At 36.4% G+C, this 18624-nt stretch overlaps 1 protein-coding gene across 1 annotated transcript in view; it reads right to left on the bottom strand.

Annotated features, from left to right (window-relative positions):
• The window catches only part of ANO3 (anoctamin 3), a 90704-nt gene that overhangs the window by 46532 nt on the left and 25548 nt on the right, over positions 1-18624 (bottom strand). The window contains exons 4-9 of the mRNA XM_009886265.1: positions 15502-15654; positions 13606-13706; positions 9191-9235; positions 3694-3825; positions 2238-2344; positions 781-836 (exon numbers count right to left, since the gene is read on the bottom strand). Coding sequence (XP_009884567.1) covers positions 781-836; positions 2238-2344; positions 3694-3825; positions 9191-9235; positions 13606-13706; positions 15502-15654 — 594 coding nt within the window. The remainder of the gene's footprint in view (positions 1-780; positions 837-2237; positions 2345-3693; positions 3826-9190; positions 9236-13605; positions 13707-15501; positions 15655-18624) is intronic.

Here is an 18624-nt window from a genome sequence, read left to right as displayed (position 1 = left end):
GATGCTCAGTTATTTATCTAAAATACTCCTCCTCTATATTCCCAGTATCTAATTACTAATACCATATTAAAAAAAAAAATTACTCTCAGCAATTTGTAAAGCACAGGTCAGTCCTTTGAAACACAAGACCAGGTCACAATATTCAGCCCGAACAATCACAGAGTTCACAGCTGCTACTGATGGTTAAAATGACTTAAGATGTATGGCTTGCTTCTTTCTTTTCAATGTACAAAGATTGTCTGAAAACCCTCTGAAATCAAACAGAAGTTTATCATTTACTTCACAGGTTTACAGTCTTCAGTAGACTTTAACCTACTGAAGAAGATATCGTCAAGTAGAAGTTCTCCAGAACTAGCCAGAAAAGACTAAATGGGAAATAATTAACTAGTCTACCTAACTGTGATCAAGTGGACAAGCTATTAGAGAAACAGAACATTTTGTAGGTGGCAGGCAAAAATAATTTGATACAACTAACTGGAACAATTTGGAACAACTGATATTCTCATTAAGAACTCCACAGGCAATGCCCGGTTCATAATAACAAAAAAAGAATTATAATATTCTAGTTCAGTGAGAAAGTGCTCCAGGAATTTATTATAATACATTATGTAAGAAAAATTTTAAAAGCCAATATTAAAGTAAAAGCTATAAATAAAAAAAGTCTCAACAGGTTACATAGCAAAATTAAAAGTTTGCAGGACAAAACTAAAAATAAAGTAGGATCTCAAAACATCAGTGCAAGCTTTAATCTAAGTATAAATACAAAATTAACCAGGTTACCTCATGTGGTGGAAATGCTGCTTCATATGTTCCATTATTTAGTAATCTATTAATACCTAAAACCAAAAAAAAAGCATTAGTTCTGATATCAATTTTTTATACACATTTAATTTCAAGCAGTGCAAATTTTGAAGTTACATATTGAGAATGTAACTTAACATTAGATGCTCAGGATGATGCTAAACATGACAATCGTCAATAATCCCTCCAATGTCTGTGCAGATCTTGCTGATCCCTCGAGATTTCTGGCTCTGTCAAACTACAGCAACTTTCCAAGGGCCAATGTCTGCAACTTTTCTCCCAGGGTCGGGCGCTTGTGCCAGATCAAGTGTGAGAAGATAGTTACATTCATCGTGTATTCATCAGAGCACACGATACAGATTTTATGGGTGACCAGATGATCTGACGTGCACAGAGAGTGGTATGGACAGACAATCCTTGAGGCAGCAAAACCCCTGCAGGCTAAAAGCTAACCTGTTGTTATTTTTAACTATAAGCCAGCTGAAGGAGTTTGTATCAGAGCAGTGCTCCGTGTCATATTGGCTACAGCATTTTGGATCAGTTCCTAGAGTCTTCCTACGAACAGATTTGTTGTACTAGCGAAGCACTTTATAAAAAATAAATGATAAATAACCATTAATAATTATAATAAAAAGATTCAGTAGCCTGGAAGAGCACACCCATAGCCAACAGCTTCCCCAGGAAATAAGTACTTATGAAGGATTTCAGATTTGTCCATTCAAATATACAAATTATGCTAAACTAATCCCACAATGAAATTTGTCACCATCAACTTGAAAGGCATTAGATTTAACCTTTGTTTTCTATGGTTTTCTTACTACTGCTTTTCTTCAGAAATGCAAGCAGCAAATTTCTGTAATTTCTATGATCTTATTTCATTCTTAATTTAATCCCTGCAAAGAAAATAGGAAATCACAGATACACACCCTGCTCTTTGCAAATGGAAATGGATATTTAAGACTTCCTAAAAAAGAATAGTGTACTAGGAGAGTTGATATAAACTGAATTTAGTCTTCAGGTAAACAGTCTCTGAGCTGCATGGAGATCTCAAATAAATTAAGCGTAGCTCACATTGATTCTGCTGGGCTGGAACCACTGGGTAGTAGCAGAACTACTAGGACCAGTCCTAGAAAACACTCGACGGTTTTCTGAGGTATATCTTATCTTTATTGTGACTCTCGATCACATAAAGTTATCACAATCGCTACAATTTATTTTAAAGAATGAGCAATTAAGTGAAAAACATTGCAAATTTTCACTGAGTTATTTAAGACAGTAATTAATGTGATATTGCTTCTACTCTGTTACTGAGTGAATAAAAAGATTTCAAGGATGGGCAAAATTAATTAAGTTTACTCAAATGATATTTTTTCAGACAAGTAAAGATATAATTTTTTTAACAGCTTCAGGTTAGGAAAAAACTACAGCATTCTCACCCATTTTGGATTTTCCATCTTCATACTTAGTTCTCTGTAGCATGTGATGCACAATTCTACTTCTTGTGGAATTGCTGAAGAAGCTGTCTTTGTTGTTTATCGTAAAACTATTAAAATAACAAATGTCTTTTAATATTCAAAACAACGCACAGGTGTTCAAACATAGCTGCTCATGTGTTTTCTTCTTACAGTGATTTATTGAATCTTTACCCTCCTTGGTTACAGCACCAGGCATAAGACTTTACATCCCTAGAGCATCTTCTTGGGTCCAACAAATTTAGCATCGTCACAAATTATTGTTGGGAAAACAGAGCAGTCTAAAATATCCTAATATCTAGGTAATTTCTGTTCTGGATATAACTAATTAAAAAAAGATTTTCAGAAGCAGTGATTGTTCTCAAATTCAAGTTACTTATGAGTTGGCAGATGCCTGTGTCCTGGAACTACCAGAATGACTATTTAGGGGAAAAAAAAATAAAAAATCTCCATGCACTGGACACTTGAGTAGCAGTTCCACAACTGTTTTCCCAGAGAATCCTAGGATAGAGCCAAATAAAGCATCCTTTCCCAGATGGCTCTGGATTCTGGACGCCAGAAATCTGACATGCAGGAGCTTTTGCCTACTCAGCTGTGCCAAAAGTGACACTATTACGCTGATAACGTCAGCTGAGCTGGTTGAGAAATAACACCAAAAACAGGTGACTGATCCAATGCGATATAGTCAGTTACTGAAAAAAATTTGGAATTATAATGCAATTACTCTGTCTTTCCAGAGTAAAGTCAGTCCACCAGCACATAGTTTCTTTACCAAGAAGAAAAAAATCCTATTTAGCCTAATTTATACTTCTACTTTTAATTATCACAAAATTTTTTAGAAATGAAGAAGCAGCCAGAATTTTAAAATCTAACTTTTTGGGTTCTGAAAAAAAAAAAAAAAAAGGTACAGTTTAAGTACATCACCATCAACATGCTGATTAGAACACATACAGTTTTTATTTGGCATATATATTTATACTGTCAGAGACAAAAGCATTTTTAAAATGCAGATCTGATGAGAAAGAAAAAAATCATCACTGGTTTTAGCTTGCCTCCAGGTGTTCCCATTTTCAAGATCTGTCTAAGTTTTTGCCTAGGTAAAATATATAATTAAGCAAAGCAAACTTGAACAAGTATTTGCATTTTGTACTGTAACGGAAAGAAAAACTTCTAAACCACAAAAGCAGTGTTCATTATTTCCACTGAATTTCTGCCTATTCTACTGAGCGAACATCAAATAGCAAGTAACAGAGAGTAGATTTTGGCTTTAAGAAAAAACCCATAGAAAATATCAAGTACGATACTGGGTATTTGCCAGTGACCATCTGTTAACGGCCGCCTCTATGTCACTTGCTTAGAAGTGAGAAAATAAAAAAATCCTTGTGGTCTCTGGCGCTGCCTTTCCAGTTCCAGCACTTACTGGTGTATGCGTGCACGGCTAAAGGGTGCTGTGTAGCAATCTGTTTCTTCCAGATCAGGTAGGGCCTCCTTATCAAGCTTCATTGGGTTTCTGGGCAACCAACTTTTCAGCTCTCTCATATTCCTCTGCAAACTGAGACAATGAGAAATCAGATTTACACAATGTCACCTGCTTGTTATTTCTATCTCCAACACTGCATATTTAGTGACATCATAACAGAAATGAAATGAAGGCAGGAAATTTCCATAGTAAGTAAAGAGTTAAAGAGCAAATTAACAGTATTTACTTGTGATCTATCTTGCACACTTTACTTGACTGCAACTCATCCTAAAATTAGTGGGACTATGGTTTGAGATGAGACTGCAGTGTTGAGACTGGGGAAAATAATTTTCCGAGGTAGTTCATCTGTCAGAACTGTGGATGCTTATGCCTTACTCAAGAACGTACCTAATTCCTTTCCCTGGCCCCACTGGGCAAGGCAAGGGTAATACCTCCTCCCTCCCTTGCCTGGCAACTCGGACACTAAAATTCATAAAACTTGAAAGTAAATACGAGACTGCTCACGATCAAATTTTTATGGTTTTCTGATTTCAATAAAGCCTTCCCCTGCAATATTTTCCTCAAAATCCAAGGGCTGATATTGCCTTATTCCAAAACATCAAGTAAAGTAAAGGATATGTTACCTAGATATGTATATACAGTTTTTAGACAAAAAAAACTAGGTACGGCTTCCTGCAGTTTCCTAAAAATTGACATTTTAGCATACAAACAGAACATAATTTTGGTATCCCTGATTAGATTATATACTGGTAACACAAAGGGCTTTCTTCTACTGGTAACTTGCCTAAATAGTGTCTCAGGACATGGTGTTACACAGGGGTAAATCTAGTGAAGTGCAGTTAATTTTCAAGCAAATGCTATAAGTTACCTCTTTATCGCTTCAATTTTGCGCTCCTTTCTGACCTGTATCTTTTTCATATTCAACTGTAATGAAATACGGGCAGGAGTAGGTCTCATTAAATGAATGCTGTACTATGACACTGTAAGTATATCAGAGATTCAGCAGAAGTCTACATTTAAAAAAAAATATTCCCTAAATAATATTTTTTTGGAGGGATTTGGGCCTTACTGAATGAATGTGTATATATGATATATATATACATAGCATATATATCTCATAGCCACAAAAAGCGTAAAGCGAAGTATCAGATTTTTTTCTCTGAGGTGAATACGTAATTGCCTGTGCTAAGCAGAAGCACAGCTGCCCATTTCATAATTAAGAGCAGTAAGTGATGACACAGTAAGTTGCTCTCAGGCAGCAAAGTGACCTTTGTGAAAACGCACCTCTTCGTATCAACATCAGCAAAAAAAGTTCTACCCCTATTTGACACAGTATCAGATGCGGGATCAGAATTTCACATTTACATTTAAAATTCTCAAAATTTTCTTCTTGCTCTCTATTGCACAGGTATTGATTGGTGCATGCTCTGTGTAATTGGTACTGCGCTTGAGGGACACCACTCTGATGCTGAGCATTATGAGCCGAAGAACATAACGATGTTCATAAAGTTGAAACACAGAATACAGTTCCCAGGCAGGTGCATCCCTTAAGTGTCTCCTTTGCTCAAGCAACACCTTACTGTGCCAGCTGATTATTTTTATTGGTTCCAGTGGACATTCTCTTGGCATAAAGTTATACACTGTGTGTATAAGTAGAATTTTCACTTTATTTTCCTCATCTTTTTTTCTGTTGTACACATGCTGATTTTTTTTCTTTTTGAGTCAAAACCTAGGCTTTTCTTTAATGATGAAAAAACAATGCATCTGATTTCAGATTTTATATTATGAAATTCTTTTAAAGCTGGTTACATGAAAAGTCTTGATCATTTTCCCCCTCCAAAAATCTAAAAAAACCCTAGTAGATAATTACTATCTTTAACAAATTAGCTCTTGTTTAAAATTCACGTCTGCTCCTTTTAACATGCAAAGTGACAAAGAACAGGATTGGAATAAATTAAGAATTATGTCCACATTATATTTGCAATTTCTCTTCTGAGGCAAAAAGGCTTTTTATCTAAGGTATGATTGCTTTTTCATTACATCACTTACGGTTGATGACTCCAACATGTAGTGCCTGTAGACAGCATAGAATATTTCAACTGAAAAGTACATCCCCCCCGTGTACAAAAATAGTCCCACAAGGGAGACTTCTTTTCTTGGCTTACATTATTTTACAGTTGAAGAAAGTGAAGTTTCATGCAGCTTTCATTCAAAGTGATAACAAATTTAGGACAAATTTTTGTCTAAATCATAAAACTAAGTATTAGCATTTTTTACCCAGAATGGCTTTCTAGGTCAAAAGTAGCAGTTTAAACAGATTTCTGACTTGGATCTATCCACTGTAGCTTATTTAGCAAGAGTAAAAGCAGACAGAGCTGGTCTGGTCAAGTCACTCATGAAGTCAGGAGTTCACTCAATGAGATCAGAAATGTCCCAGTGGAATAGTCCTGCAAAGCTATGGGCTGCTACTTCAGGTACGCTCTTATTGAAACCACTCCAGCTGGCACTACTGTAGCTTTACACACCTTGGACTATGGGATAGTACTCTGAAACACATATATATTTTATTCTTAGATATAAAATTTAATATTTTATGAAGATGTCTGTAATTTCAGCTTTGCTCAACTGTACTGCCCCGTTTTATTTGGTTGGTCTTTTTGGTAGAACAGTTAGTTGAAGAATCCTCGCAGATTACATTTACTCAGCAGACTGCGATGCAAAGGAACACAGTATAGGTGAGTTTGGAATTATCCGATCAGACTCATGGAAAGAGATGTCAGAATTAAGCAACTGCCACTGGTCATGTCAGGTATTTTTGACAGCAATCACCAGCAATTAGTTTGCTCGGTGTTTGTGCCTCTCAAGACTGGCCAGAATTGTCAACCATATGCCACCAAATTTCATGGGCATGGCATGTTCCATGTTTTGTAATGGTGAACGTGTTACGGTTGACAGATCCATACGGGCACAATCATCACAAAAAAAAGGGAAAAAAAAGATACTATATTTGTTCAATGGAAGGATATTAACAATTTCACTTCAGTAGGCAGATTGAAATCCAAAAGGTTTTAAAAGTCCTTTTCAAAGCAAACTCATTGCAGCTCAGTTGCTAAACAAAGTCATTTTTAGTTCTCTATCCTTAGAAGTATAAATTTATTTCAATATTTCAGTGGCCAGAGTAAGCTGCATACTAAGGTAACTCTCTCTTAATTTTCTTTGCCTCAATGTCATTCTCAACCAGGATGAAATTGATGTGTCTGATATGGCAGATACAAGACTGATTCATTAGATTACTCAGTCTTAAATTTGAGAGTTCAGGCAATTTTTGATACCTGCAATTATTTGCTCGCATATCCCGCTTCTAGCAACTTCCTTTCCTTTGAAAAGATTTGTTGAAGGCTTTCCAAAATTTCCATATGATATGAATATGATAAAATTATTTCTACAGTGTGGCCCTATGAATAGAATTTAAGCTTAAGGATTAAGTACAATATTAAGGTGGTGGGGTTTTTTTGTTTTGTTTTTTTTTTAAGGTACGTAAATAGAAAAATAGAGAGATGCCACACAGATATAAGAAAGACACCATACCAGCAAGCATTACATTTCTCTTATGTCCTTTCATTCATGCTCCTAATAATCTTTTGCGGACTTTTTAAAGGACATTTATAGATACACAGATCTACCATACGACCATGTCAATAAATTCAGAGAAGTGTACACGTCATAGCAGGGTCTAATATACTCGTTATACCTCGTTGTATATATGTGTTACCTCGTATTCTTGAATTATAGAAAACTCCTTAAAATTTTACCTTTGATATACAAGGATTTTAAGATAGTTCTTCATGGTAGGTCTTGTAAACTCCACTTTATAACTTAGAAATATCAATGAGAGATTTGGTAAATTACAGAGAAGCAGTTAAGTTTGAAAATTTGTAAGATGCAAAGAAACAATGACAGCAATAGAAGTTAAAATGATGAGAAGTGCATGTCAGCAATTTTAGAGTTAGCTTTCATTTTTAGGTGTACATTCCTTTTCTTTTTCCCACACTATTCCTTTGTGCGCTGGATTATATGAAGTGCCAGAAAAAATATTCAGAAAAGTAAATCACAGGTAAAAACATTTGTTTCAAATGAAAAATCAATCTGGCACAAAAAGTGTTTATTACTTGGTTCACAGGTACTGTGCAACTTCAGTTGCGTGTTTCAGACATCTGTCCTTCTAAATAAGGAAAATAAATTTATTTAATATCTTGGACTCACCAGATGGATTACAGATGAAATGAGACAATTTTGCAGTAAAGCTTGTTGATTTTGCCTTTGCATTACAAAGCACATCACCTACATTTTTCATAATGCACACTAAAACGGAGCAAGCATGTGAATGACTGGGAAGAGGAAAAAACGCAGTTGTAAATTTATGTTACAGATCATTTTATTTCAACGTATTTTATCTGCTTATGTGTTTAAAGTTTCCTCACTTTACTATTCAACAGTGCTTTGTCTATTTTTGCTAGCTGATCATCTTGCAAACTGATATCATGAGACTACTTAAATTGTTCCTGAGAAATAAATGAGAGCTCTTCATCATCTGAAGTAACACCAGGAGAACCTAAATCAAATGTAATCTCATCTCAAGATCCATCTCAAGAAAACCTGTGATAGAAAACTCTTCCAGGATATTTCCCCCAAGTAAAAATCTTCAAATCTTTTCTGTAGGTAATTAGGATTTACAAGACCTCGTTATGTCTGACTAGAGCGATGGGGAGTGATTACAGCTCACAGTGTCCCCCGCTCTCGCTCCCCAGCTCCCCCAGGCTCCTTTCGTCCGCTGCTGTGGCTTCTTGTGCCCTTCTCCTGGCTGACAGAGGCAGCAACAGCAGCAGGAGCCACCGCAGGCGAGGTTTGCATGTTGCCCACCTCCCAGAGCGTTAAACAGCTTTCCCTGCCGTGCACAAGTTATTCTGTCAGCTATCACATCAAAATTCGAAACAGCCTTTGGTGTGTGGCATTGATTTAGTCCTGATCACCAGGACACACGTGAGAGAAGTTACATTTGCATGTCTAAGGATATAGCTGACTACCAGAATCTGAGAAATACGCTCAAAAGTATATTTCATGCTAAAGAAATATGCCTTGGTAACAGCAGACATAACTGTAGAAATAGCTCCAGCATTAAATCTTTGCTGCCAGGATAAGGCCATTTTTTTTTCCTGGCATAAACATTTTTGCATTTCTAAAATGAGAACTGGCAAAGCTCTAAAGTACTGCATCTTGGTACAGATGAATATTTTAACACTTTGAGCTAACATATTTTGAGTTTTCAGGAAAATAATGTAATTTTCCAAGTTTCCTGGATAAATTTACAACTGCGAATGGATTTTCTTTAGCAGGGTGACTATCTGACAAAATTAGAAGCTACACATCACCCACCAACCTGCCCATGGTTTTGCTCCTCCAGTCAGTGTAATAACATTTTTTCCTGAAAGAACAGCAAAAATCAGCTGAGAATCATCAAGTAGGAGACAGTTGAAAAGGACAAATACATTATAAAAGAACACTGGACATTTTAAGACATGCATTCTCATAGGCAGAAAGGTGAAAAACACTTAAAAAAGGCAACTGAAATAGATTAAGTCATTAAAACGCTGTAATTTCACATATATTCCAGTTTGAAATTTGTTCCTGAGTCAAAACTAAATTTTAGATTTGTAGCTAATAAACATAATAATATCTAATCAATAATTCATTCATAAGACATCCATCAGACAGGGTTCGCTAGTGTCATGTTAGTATTCATTTCATATGATCTTTCTTAGCTTTCATTTCATAAAACTCATTTTAGAAGAATCACCAGGGCTTCCATGCTATTAAATGCTTTATGCACTCCGTGCATTAAATACCGTAAGTACTTAACGTCACTAGATACTACCCTCATTCTCTGAAGTGGTATACCATCACCTTCCCTTGACGTTTTGCATCCAACTGAAGAACAATACATGGCCCTAAAAATCTAAGAGTACTAACTACAATAAACAACTTCTATGTTAACAGTTCTTTTCTCTCCCCACTTCACTGCTCACAGACACTTAGAGGAACAAGACCAGAAATTCCCACTAAAGCCTTCTGAGAACAGTTACTTTGAAACCATATAGAGACATACTTGCTGCAATGTAATATTTTCTACATCTAGTTGCAGGTTTTTTCCTGGCCTCTCTTCTTATCATTTCAGGTCATATTTCAACCATACAAAGGCGTCAATCTTGTAGATTCCTTGGGGTATCCGTATCTTTACCACAGCACTCATCTGGGGACAGTGAAGTTCAGCACCAGGTGCTTTGCTCCCCACTAGTTCATCTTCTACTTAAAATTTGCCTAAATCCTTTCTACTTCTGCAAGGTTTATTTTTTAGGAGGACTTAAAACAAGCTTATCTGGACACATTATTATAAAAGTTTAACAGTATTTTCAGTTGCTATTTAACCCCCCCCTCCCCACTCTAACACACACAAAAATGATACTCTCGCTCTGGATACTTTTCCATCACTTCTTAGCCTACAACCATAGCATCGTTAACAAGATCTGCCACTGCCCATCTGGGCAGTATTTGAGATTGATTAAAGTACATTACTTACATTAAAGTAACAAGAAAATGAATACATTAGAAGCAGCAAGAAGGAAACGTTGGCTGAAAAATACATGGCCATTGGAAAACTGTGTATCTACCAATCCGCAGGCTGTTGGCCCTCTGACAGGTTGTAGGTCTCCTGGTGCTACCAGGCAGAGTTGCAAACGAAGCAATGAAGATTTATTAAAGGATTTTCAATCATTGCATTTTTTAAAAAAAACCCTTTCCTTCATTCCCTTTAATTGCCCTTAGCTGCGTTGCACAGATGGAGTCCAGCTAAGCTACAGATACAGCTAGTTCATTCACTATACACAATAATAATTATGTGTCACAAGAGAAACTTGTAGACACAGATAAAATTAAACTTTTGTCTGAGTTCCAGAAATATATAACAGAGTTTCATTTCTAGTGACAGACCATATACTTAAAAATCTCTATAAATAGTTAAAAAAGAGTATACTTCAGTCATGATCTAACCTTGGTGCCAACATGAAACCTGTTAAAAACCATATACAAGACAATAGTGATTACCACAGACTGGTGTTGTGAAATCTTAGAAAAATTTCCTTTTTTAATTGAGACACTGAAATTCCATCTATATTACATATATGACATATACTATATATACCTGCCAACACATTTAGGTATAATGCCATGCCAAAACAGTTCTGGGATGCTGGGTGGTCCCTTGGGTCAGAGAAAAGCATTTTTATTTTACGGCAACAGAGAGAAACACTTCTTAACTTGTGTAATAATTCTATTGATTTTGTTTAGGTTCCTGGATTGAGCAAAATGAACCTAAAAAGTATGAGTTTAATTCTTCATGTATTGCTCATATATGATACCGACATGTGGTATATTTTAGCGACCATAACCAAAAGCCAAAATTTCGCAACACTGTGCAAGAGAACAGCAGCGTGCTGCATTACAGCGCTGCAGGGAAGGTTAGCTCTCTTCTTCAGTTATATATTAAAAATGAACAGTCAGAAGCCACTGCTAAATCAGATAAAGGCTAAGAGAAATAATCTGTTCTTAGAATCACAGAATATCTCAAGTTGGGAGGGACCCAAAAGGATCATCAAGTCCAACTCCCTGCTCCTCGCAGGACTGCCTAAAACTACCAAAGGGCTACCTAAAACTTCTTGGGAGGGAACTACTCTAGTTCATTGTAATTGTGGGAGAATTGTATGACTTGAGCTTCCTCTGCCCATCGAATGGAGAAAATAGTTACCCTGGGAAAACAAAATATGCTTTCCAGTTAAGAAAAGTTTGATTTAAATAAGCAAGCTCAAGACTTAAAACAAACACAAGTGCTTTTGACAGGACATGCAATTAAATTATAAAATGTGTGGTCTCAGGATGTTGTTACGGAAGCGTAGAGGGCTATTTTTGCATCCATGAAAAGCCATGAGGGGCTAATATAAACAAAGACGAAGACATGAACTTTGCCTCAGAAAGCCTCTAAACCACAGCTTTCTGGAATGAGAGAAGGCATCATGAAACACTGCTCTAGATTCTCTTGGCTTCTGTATTCACTTTAGACAGGCTGCTGGCAGAGCAAGACAGACCTTTGGTTCTATTCTGCTACGTCCACTTTGTGTTCACAATAAAACTGAACTCACTTTATTTTTTCAAAAAGTACAAAAATTAAAGATGTGGCCTGTTTGAAATATTCACAAAAGTTTGCAATTTCATTTACATTCCTATTAAAATCTTTTTAAAGAGAAAAGAAATGGTGATCAATTTACTATTTCTCCCAGTTCTATTATGGAGGTAGAGGTGGACAGCGGGCTTTTTTCTTACCACATAAATGTGTTTCATTCTACAGCAAAACTGCCAAGAAGGTGAAGAAGGAAAATTTAGCATTTTATCTACTTTTGGTGTACTGAACTGAGTGGGATAAAATGAAGCTAAAGCAACAGCCCAGAAACAAAAAAACAAGGATCAGACACTATGGGGAAAAGGAGAACAAAAAAGAGAATATATTTACATGTCAATTAATAATATAATAAAAAAACGGGACTTTGAATGCCTTCAAAATAAAGTAGCATTGCAGAAGTCAGCCGTTTTTTTTTTCCCTGAAGAGCACTACTGATCTGTGAAGTTACTAAAATGATGAAGAATTAAAACCATTGCTAAATCCTGATTTGTGCCTTCAAGTTTCAAAAGCAAGGATTATTTTTTAATTGGAATTTAGATTATTTACGTGTGTGTACACAAATATGCAAACACTTCTATATTTAAAATGTTGACAAGTATTATTCAAACTAGAGAAGCTCAAATGGCACTATAATAATATTCTCAAACATATGGAAGATGACTGTTACAGAAAACATTTATATTTTTTTTTTAATGGAGAGGACTTTGAAGGCCTAATGGGATGATGTGGAAACTCAGTATAGAACTGGGTCTCTGAAGCAAGTTTTGAGCAAAGGATGCTTCATGATGACTGTTTCTGGATTAGGACCAATGCAAGAGAGCCACGTTGCAATAGCTGAAATCAGCAGGGACGTGAAAGCTACAGCACTTTGCAATTCAAGTGAGAAAGGAGTGCTGTAAGGGTATTTTCCGTGAGTCACACAGCTTTGGCATCTAGTTACTACTTTAACTCCTGATGAGGTGTACTACACGCTACATGCTCTTCTCTCTCTGGAAGAACATTTTGAAAAGGGACATTTTCTCCTTTAAAAACTTTTGTATTATTGCAGGATATTATCTTGTCCTAATAAATAACAAATATTTACACATATGACAGAGTTTGTTTAACACATAGAAAACTCAGTTCACTCAGTTCAACTCAGTTCACTTCATTATTCTGCCAAAGGAAAGCTAAAGGACCAAGAAATAAAGGTATCTCACTTTATGCGAATTACGCCAAAGTATTCAGAAATACCCCAAAATCATGGAGAATATTTGAGCTCAGCTGGGTACCATCTGAGACTCTGCCAAAGACAGCCAAAAGAACGTGTGAACTACTAACAGTATTTTCTAAAGACATATGCTCGATTTGACTTGGAAGGTAATTTTGAAAACAAATACCACAGGTAAATGTGAAAAAACAGTGCCTATTATTTGCCTCTCCTCTCTCCCTGTCAGCTCGCTAAATGAAATATAAGCATGCCTGGCCTCAATGCAGCAAAGACTGCATTTTTGCCCTAAGGTAAATAACCAACTTCTAATATTAAGCACTAAATTATAAGTTTCTTAAAATAGTTTCCACAATACCTGAAAGGCATCCTGATGTTCATTCTTTCTGCGTATTTGCACAATGTCTCCCACGGACAGTGAATTTTAACAAACATGATATCACTGTTTGTAACAGCTGGCTGTAAAGAGGAGTAACAAACAAATACATATTAATAATTCAAACCTCTACGGCATTCACCTTTCCAAAAGCATTCTTGAGGGTCAAATTCTGCTTTTAGGCCTGAAGTGGCCGTGCAAGTCTGAAAACTACTGTAAGTGCTCTCAGCTATACGAAGGAAAATTAGTAACTTTTTTTTCCTCTCAAACCCCGTAACACGAGTAAACTAGTTACTATCAAAAGCAATCTGTAGGACAGATTTTTGCTCATAAACACAGCAGAAGTAGAAAAAGGCTTCATGCAGCATTTTTTGACGTGGAATAAATGAAATAATTTTAAATCAAAAGCATCTTAGATGAGCAGTTTGAAGACCATTCTGTGTGTCTCCCATTTAAGAAGAGTGCTCAGCTGCTAGAGATGCAAGAACAGCTGAGAGAAGGCTGCAGGTCCCACTCTGCCAAAATGGTAACTCCTGGGAATGGTTAAGTAATTACAGTATCTGCTATGAACTTATAAATGTGATCTCTGTATGAATTGAGAATTTTTGCAAAATTACAAGGAATGCTCTACACAAATGTCTTTCATCACTAATTTATCTGCACATAAAACAAGAGTTTCAGCATTACAGATTGCTATGTCTATCTTTTCTAATGAACACATCAGTTCCACATCCTTCTCCCAGATGTATTTGCTTGAGTTTTTATAAGTAAATATTTTGATAGTGTTGAGTCTGATTAAAGCCTCCCACAAACTTGAGTAACACAAGATTTAGTAAGTAAAGGTAAAAGAAAATTTAGTTCAAAGGTTAATAAAATTTAAAATGTTCACAATTCTACCCACCAGTTCCATAAAGTCATATCAGAGTTCAATAATACTACTTATAGGATTTTATTTTTCTCAAAAGACTACAAAAATGTACTACTGGAAGACAATTTAAAACACCTGATATCTAGAATTATGATCTTATAAAAACTTTTTTTTCCCCTGAAGTACCAATACTTCGGAATTGAGAGCAGCTGAGATTGGGATATTTATTGACATCAGAATAAACCGAGGTGGTTTTACTACGTGACTGCAACAATTTTTAAAAGCCTTAAAACCAGATTTCAATCCACACTGTCAGGTTATTTATGAATATTCAACATGCTACATTGTTGGCTAGAAGTTGCAAGGACTTCAAAACACTTAAAAGCTCATTACTTGAACATAGAACATGAAAGGTAATTCTATTGTGTTGAAGAGCATCAATCAGGATGAAAGATACATGAAGTACAGGAGCTTACTTAAGGATAGACTAAATATATGCCTGTTTTATAAGTAATTCATGAAACAGCAAAAAATCCAAGACTGTTTTCCTGGCTCTGTTTTCCTTCATTTTTATATTAATACTGTCATTAATAGGGATGGATTAACTTGACACTGACAATCTTAACACCTTGAAAAGCAGAGAGACATTTAGTATCACGCATTCTGCTGAAAGACATAGAGGTTACACATTAAAACAACCACTTGAGTTACTGAAGCTTCTTCTGCTCTGCAAGCATAAGGAGCTGGAATTTTTCCCTCTATACTGCACTACACCTGTGCGGAGGGTACGTGTGTGTGTGCGTGCGTGCAAGCAGACATCCCCAAAACATATAGACACACACTATCAAACAATTGTTATTATCAATTTAATAGTATTAAACAAACGGTGGGAACAGCCTGACTGGAAAGGCTTGTAAGACTGTCAGGATTCTTATAAACTCAGTAAAGTATGATAGCATTTATGATAGTATTTTGTGGTTTTTTAATGCCACATAAGCTGCAGGACTCACCTCTCGTTCTAACATCAACCCTTCTGCTCTTAAATTCTTCTCAAACGTGCTTCTTTTTTCTACCTGTGGACTTGACTTTTTGTAGACCAAGATGTAATCAATGCGCTTTTTGCCATCTTTGAAGAAGAGTCCTGATGATGCCATGGCATCAGTCTGGAGAAGATAAAATAAAAAGACGCTAAATATGGCATCCATAAAGATGAAGAGCCCTATCATGAATTACATGTAACACAGCATTTCCTAAAGCATGGAAATGCCCACATATCTGCAGGATAAATATGTAAAGAAGTCACAAGAGCAGGCAGTTCATACGCATCAGTTACACAGGATTTTAAATTAATTGGAACAAAACAAAAAATAGCTCCACAAACCTCATATTCTAGCTATTTCTTTCAGCTGTGCAAAAACGTTAAAAATTATTGTATGGTATATACTGATGTGAACTTCTGTTAATCATTACTTTCCAGTAGCAATTAAAACAATTAAAGGCAAGTAAATTAAGCTAAGTTTCCCAGCTTCGTACCTGAGCAAATTTTATACTTGTATTTTCTCCAAGACAGAAACAAATCCAAAAATTCAAAAAAGAAATGCTATTGTTTGGAATGTTTTCCCGGATATTCTAGCTGAAGTGCTTTTTCAATGCCGTGTTAGCAATGTTTAAATCTTGCCTAGTTCCTTCCCACCATGCTTGCAAACACAAGGGATTCTCTGACCTTGATACGGAAAACCCTGCTTTACATGCTGCTGCTGCTGCAAGCTATTTTTGCATTCTGTGTTTTGCATGATTCAGAACAGACAGTGACTGTATCAACTGGTGTCAGACTATGAAAACTTTGAAATCTGAAAAGGTAAACTGAGAAACTATCATCATCTTCTGGAGAACGCAGCACTCATTTTAACCCAAACTGTCCAGAACAAGTACGTTAGTTTGAAGTAAGAGATATTACACCCATACATACGGAGCCAGAAGTCTATGATCGCTGCATCTTTTAGGCAATAGGATGTTAGTCTTAGAAATTCATCCTATTTGGATTATTTGATCTGAAATTTATAATACTCAGAGTTATATCCAATAATTACACTCTCTATTGACAAGTAGAACCAAGTGTTAGTGCATGATATCAGCAATATAAATACTGGGTAGCAGCTCACTTGTTTCTATGTGAAAGGTTTTTCTTACTCCCGCATACCTCACTGCCAACTTTCTAAATATATAGTGCTTCTGAGAACTCAGTCTGCAAAAACCAAAGTTTTTAACAAGATTCTTCCTCTTTCTCTGCTTTTTTAGCTCCCAAAGTAAAAAACAAGGAACAGTCACTCTCGGACCACCTAGTGTTACAAAGGAGTGCATCATCACACATCTAGGAACATTATTTAAGTACATTAAGCTTCAATTTAAGTACAATTATGCTTATTTTTCCCCTCAGCAGCTGATGATGCCATCAATTGTCTGTCTTTTCCAGATGACACTTTTCAAAACTAACCATAAAAGCATTCTGTTACCTGCTCCAACGTACACACCTGCTTATGTATCTTATTAACAAGTCTATAAATACAAAAAGGGTGTTAGAAATCTCAGCTTTGTCCCTCTTGGCTAGAGTTATGCTGTCACTTTCATACACTGCTTCAGGTGCAACCATCCAGATGTGGAAGCAATTTCAGTCTTTGGAACACAGGAGAGATGAATTCAAATCTCTCCAGACTAAGCCAAAACTATCCCGAGTCTTCTACTACCTGGGTAAAGGTCTTTATTTCTAATCAAAAAGGTGGTATCCTTTTCTTTCCTCTTTGAAATGGCATTTGTCGTCTTCAGAATTTTCTATTTTCTTCACCTGCAACTTGCTGTGAGATGTGTAACTATCTCAGGGCTACAGGGTGAAGCGCAGAGATCAGGTACTGGGGCTTTTGGTGTACGAGTGCTGGCTGATCACTGCCACACTTGTCTCCTCCTGTATGCCCAAGGCCACCAACGCCTTTCCTCCATCACAAAATAACGGAAAATGTAGAATCAGAAACCTCTGAATACCTTCCCTTAGCCTAACTGAGCAGAATTGTTAATTTAAGATCACAAAATCACAGAACGGCAGGGGTTGGAAGGGTTTGGAGATCATCTAGTCTGCCCCCCCTGCCAAAGCAGGGTCACCTACAGCAGGTTGGAGAGGAACACATCTAGGCAGGTTTTGAGTATCTCCAGAGAAGGAAAAGCCTCTCTGGGCAGCCTGTGCCAGTGCTCTGCCACCCCCAAAGTAAAGAAGTTTTTCCTCATGTTGAGATGGAATTCCCTGTGTTCCAGTTTGTGCCCGTTGCCCCTTGTCCTGTCGCTGGGCACCACTGGGAAGAGTCTGGCCCCATCCTCTTGGCACCCGCCCTTTAGATATTGATAAGCATTGATGATGACCCCTCTCAGCCTTCTCTTCTCCAGCTCAACACATCCAGGTCTCTCAGTCTTTCCTCACAAGAGAGATGCTCCAGTCCCCTGATAGATGGGTCAAGAAAAAGGCCAAATCACAGAAAATATAACACGAACTGAAGTAAGTAATACATTAGAGAATATGTTCACCATGAATTTAAGAATCTATCTAGAGTCAATTGTACAGATCAACTACAAGCAAAAAAGTTCTAAAAACTAAAAGGCTCCAAACAAACCCAAACTACTACATGTAGAGAAAAGAGGAACAAAGGCAGAGAAGACAAGATGTCCAATGGAACCAAACGAAACAATATGGAAGCTGGAAGATAATTAGGAGAAATAGACAGACACAGGAAGAATAATTTCCCATTCCAAAATGATTTTTGAAGCTTGTTGATAACAGGAAATATCCTTTCCTTTTGCTTGGTTTTTGACTTCAGATTTTCCTTTTTTATTCCCATGAGAAATTAAGTATAACAGCAACGAAAATAATTTATCAATATATTGATCAAACATTTGTTGAAGGATAGCATACCCTATACTATTAATTTATTTTTATACATTCTTCTATTTCTATTTATCTGAAGATATTCAGATAAATAGTACCTTATTTTTTATTCTTATATTAAATGTCATAGATGTAATGATTTAAAGATACAAGACACACAGTTTTGAAGGTGAGGTAGTAGACTTAAGGTTGGAAAGTGCAAGTT

Source organism: Charadrius vociferus, unplaced genomic scaffold (assembly GCF_000708025.1).
Source record: "Charadrius vociferus isolate BGI_N301 unplaced genomic scaffold, ASM70802v2 scaffold115, whole genome shotgun sequence".
Lineage (NCBI taxonomy): Eukaryota > Metazoa > Chordata > Aves > Charadriiformes > Charadriidae > Charadrius > Charadrius vociferus.
The sequence above is the reverse complement of the archived record's forward strand: the minus strand, read 5'-3'. Positions and strand labels throughout refer to the sequence as shown.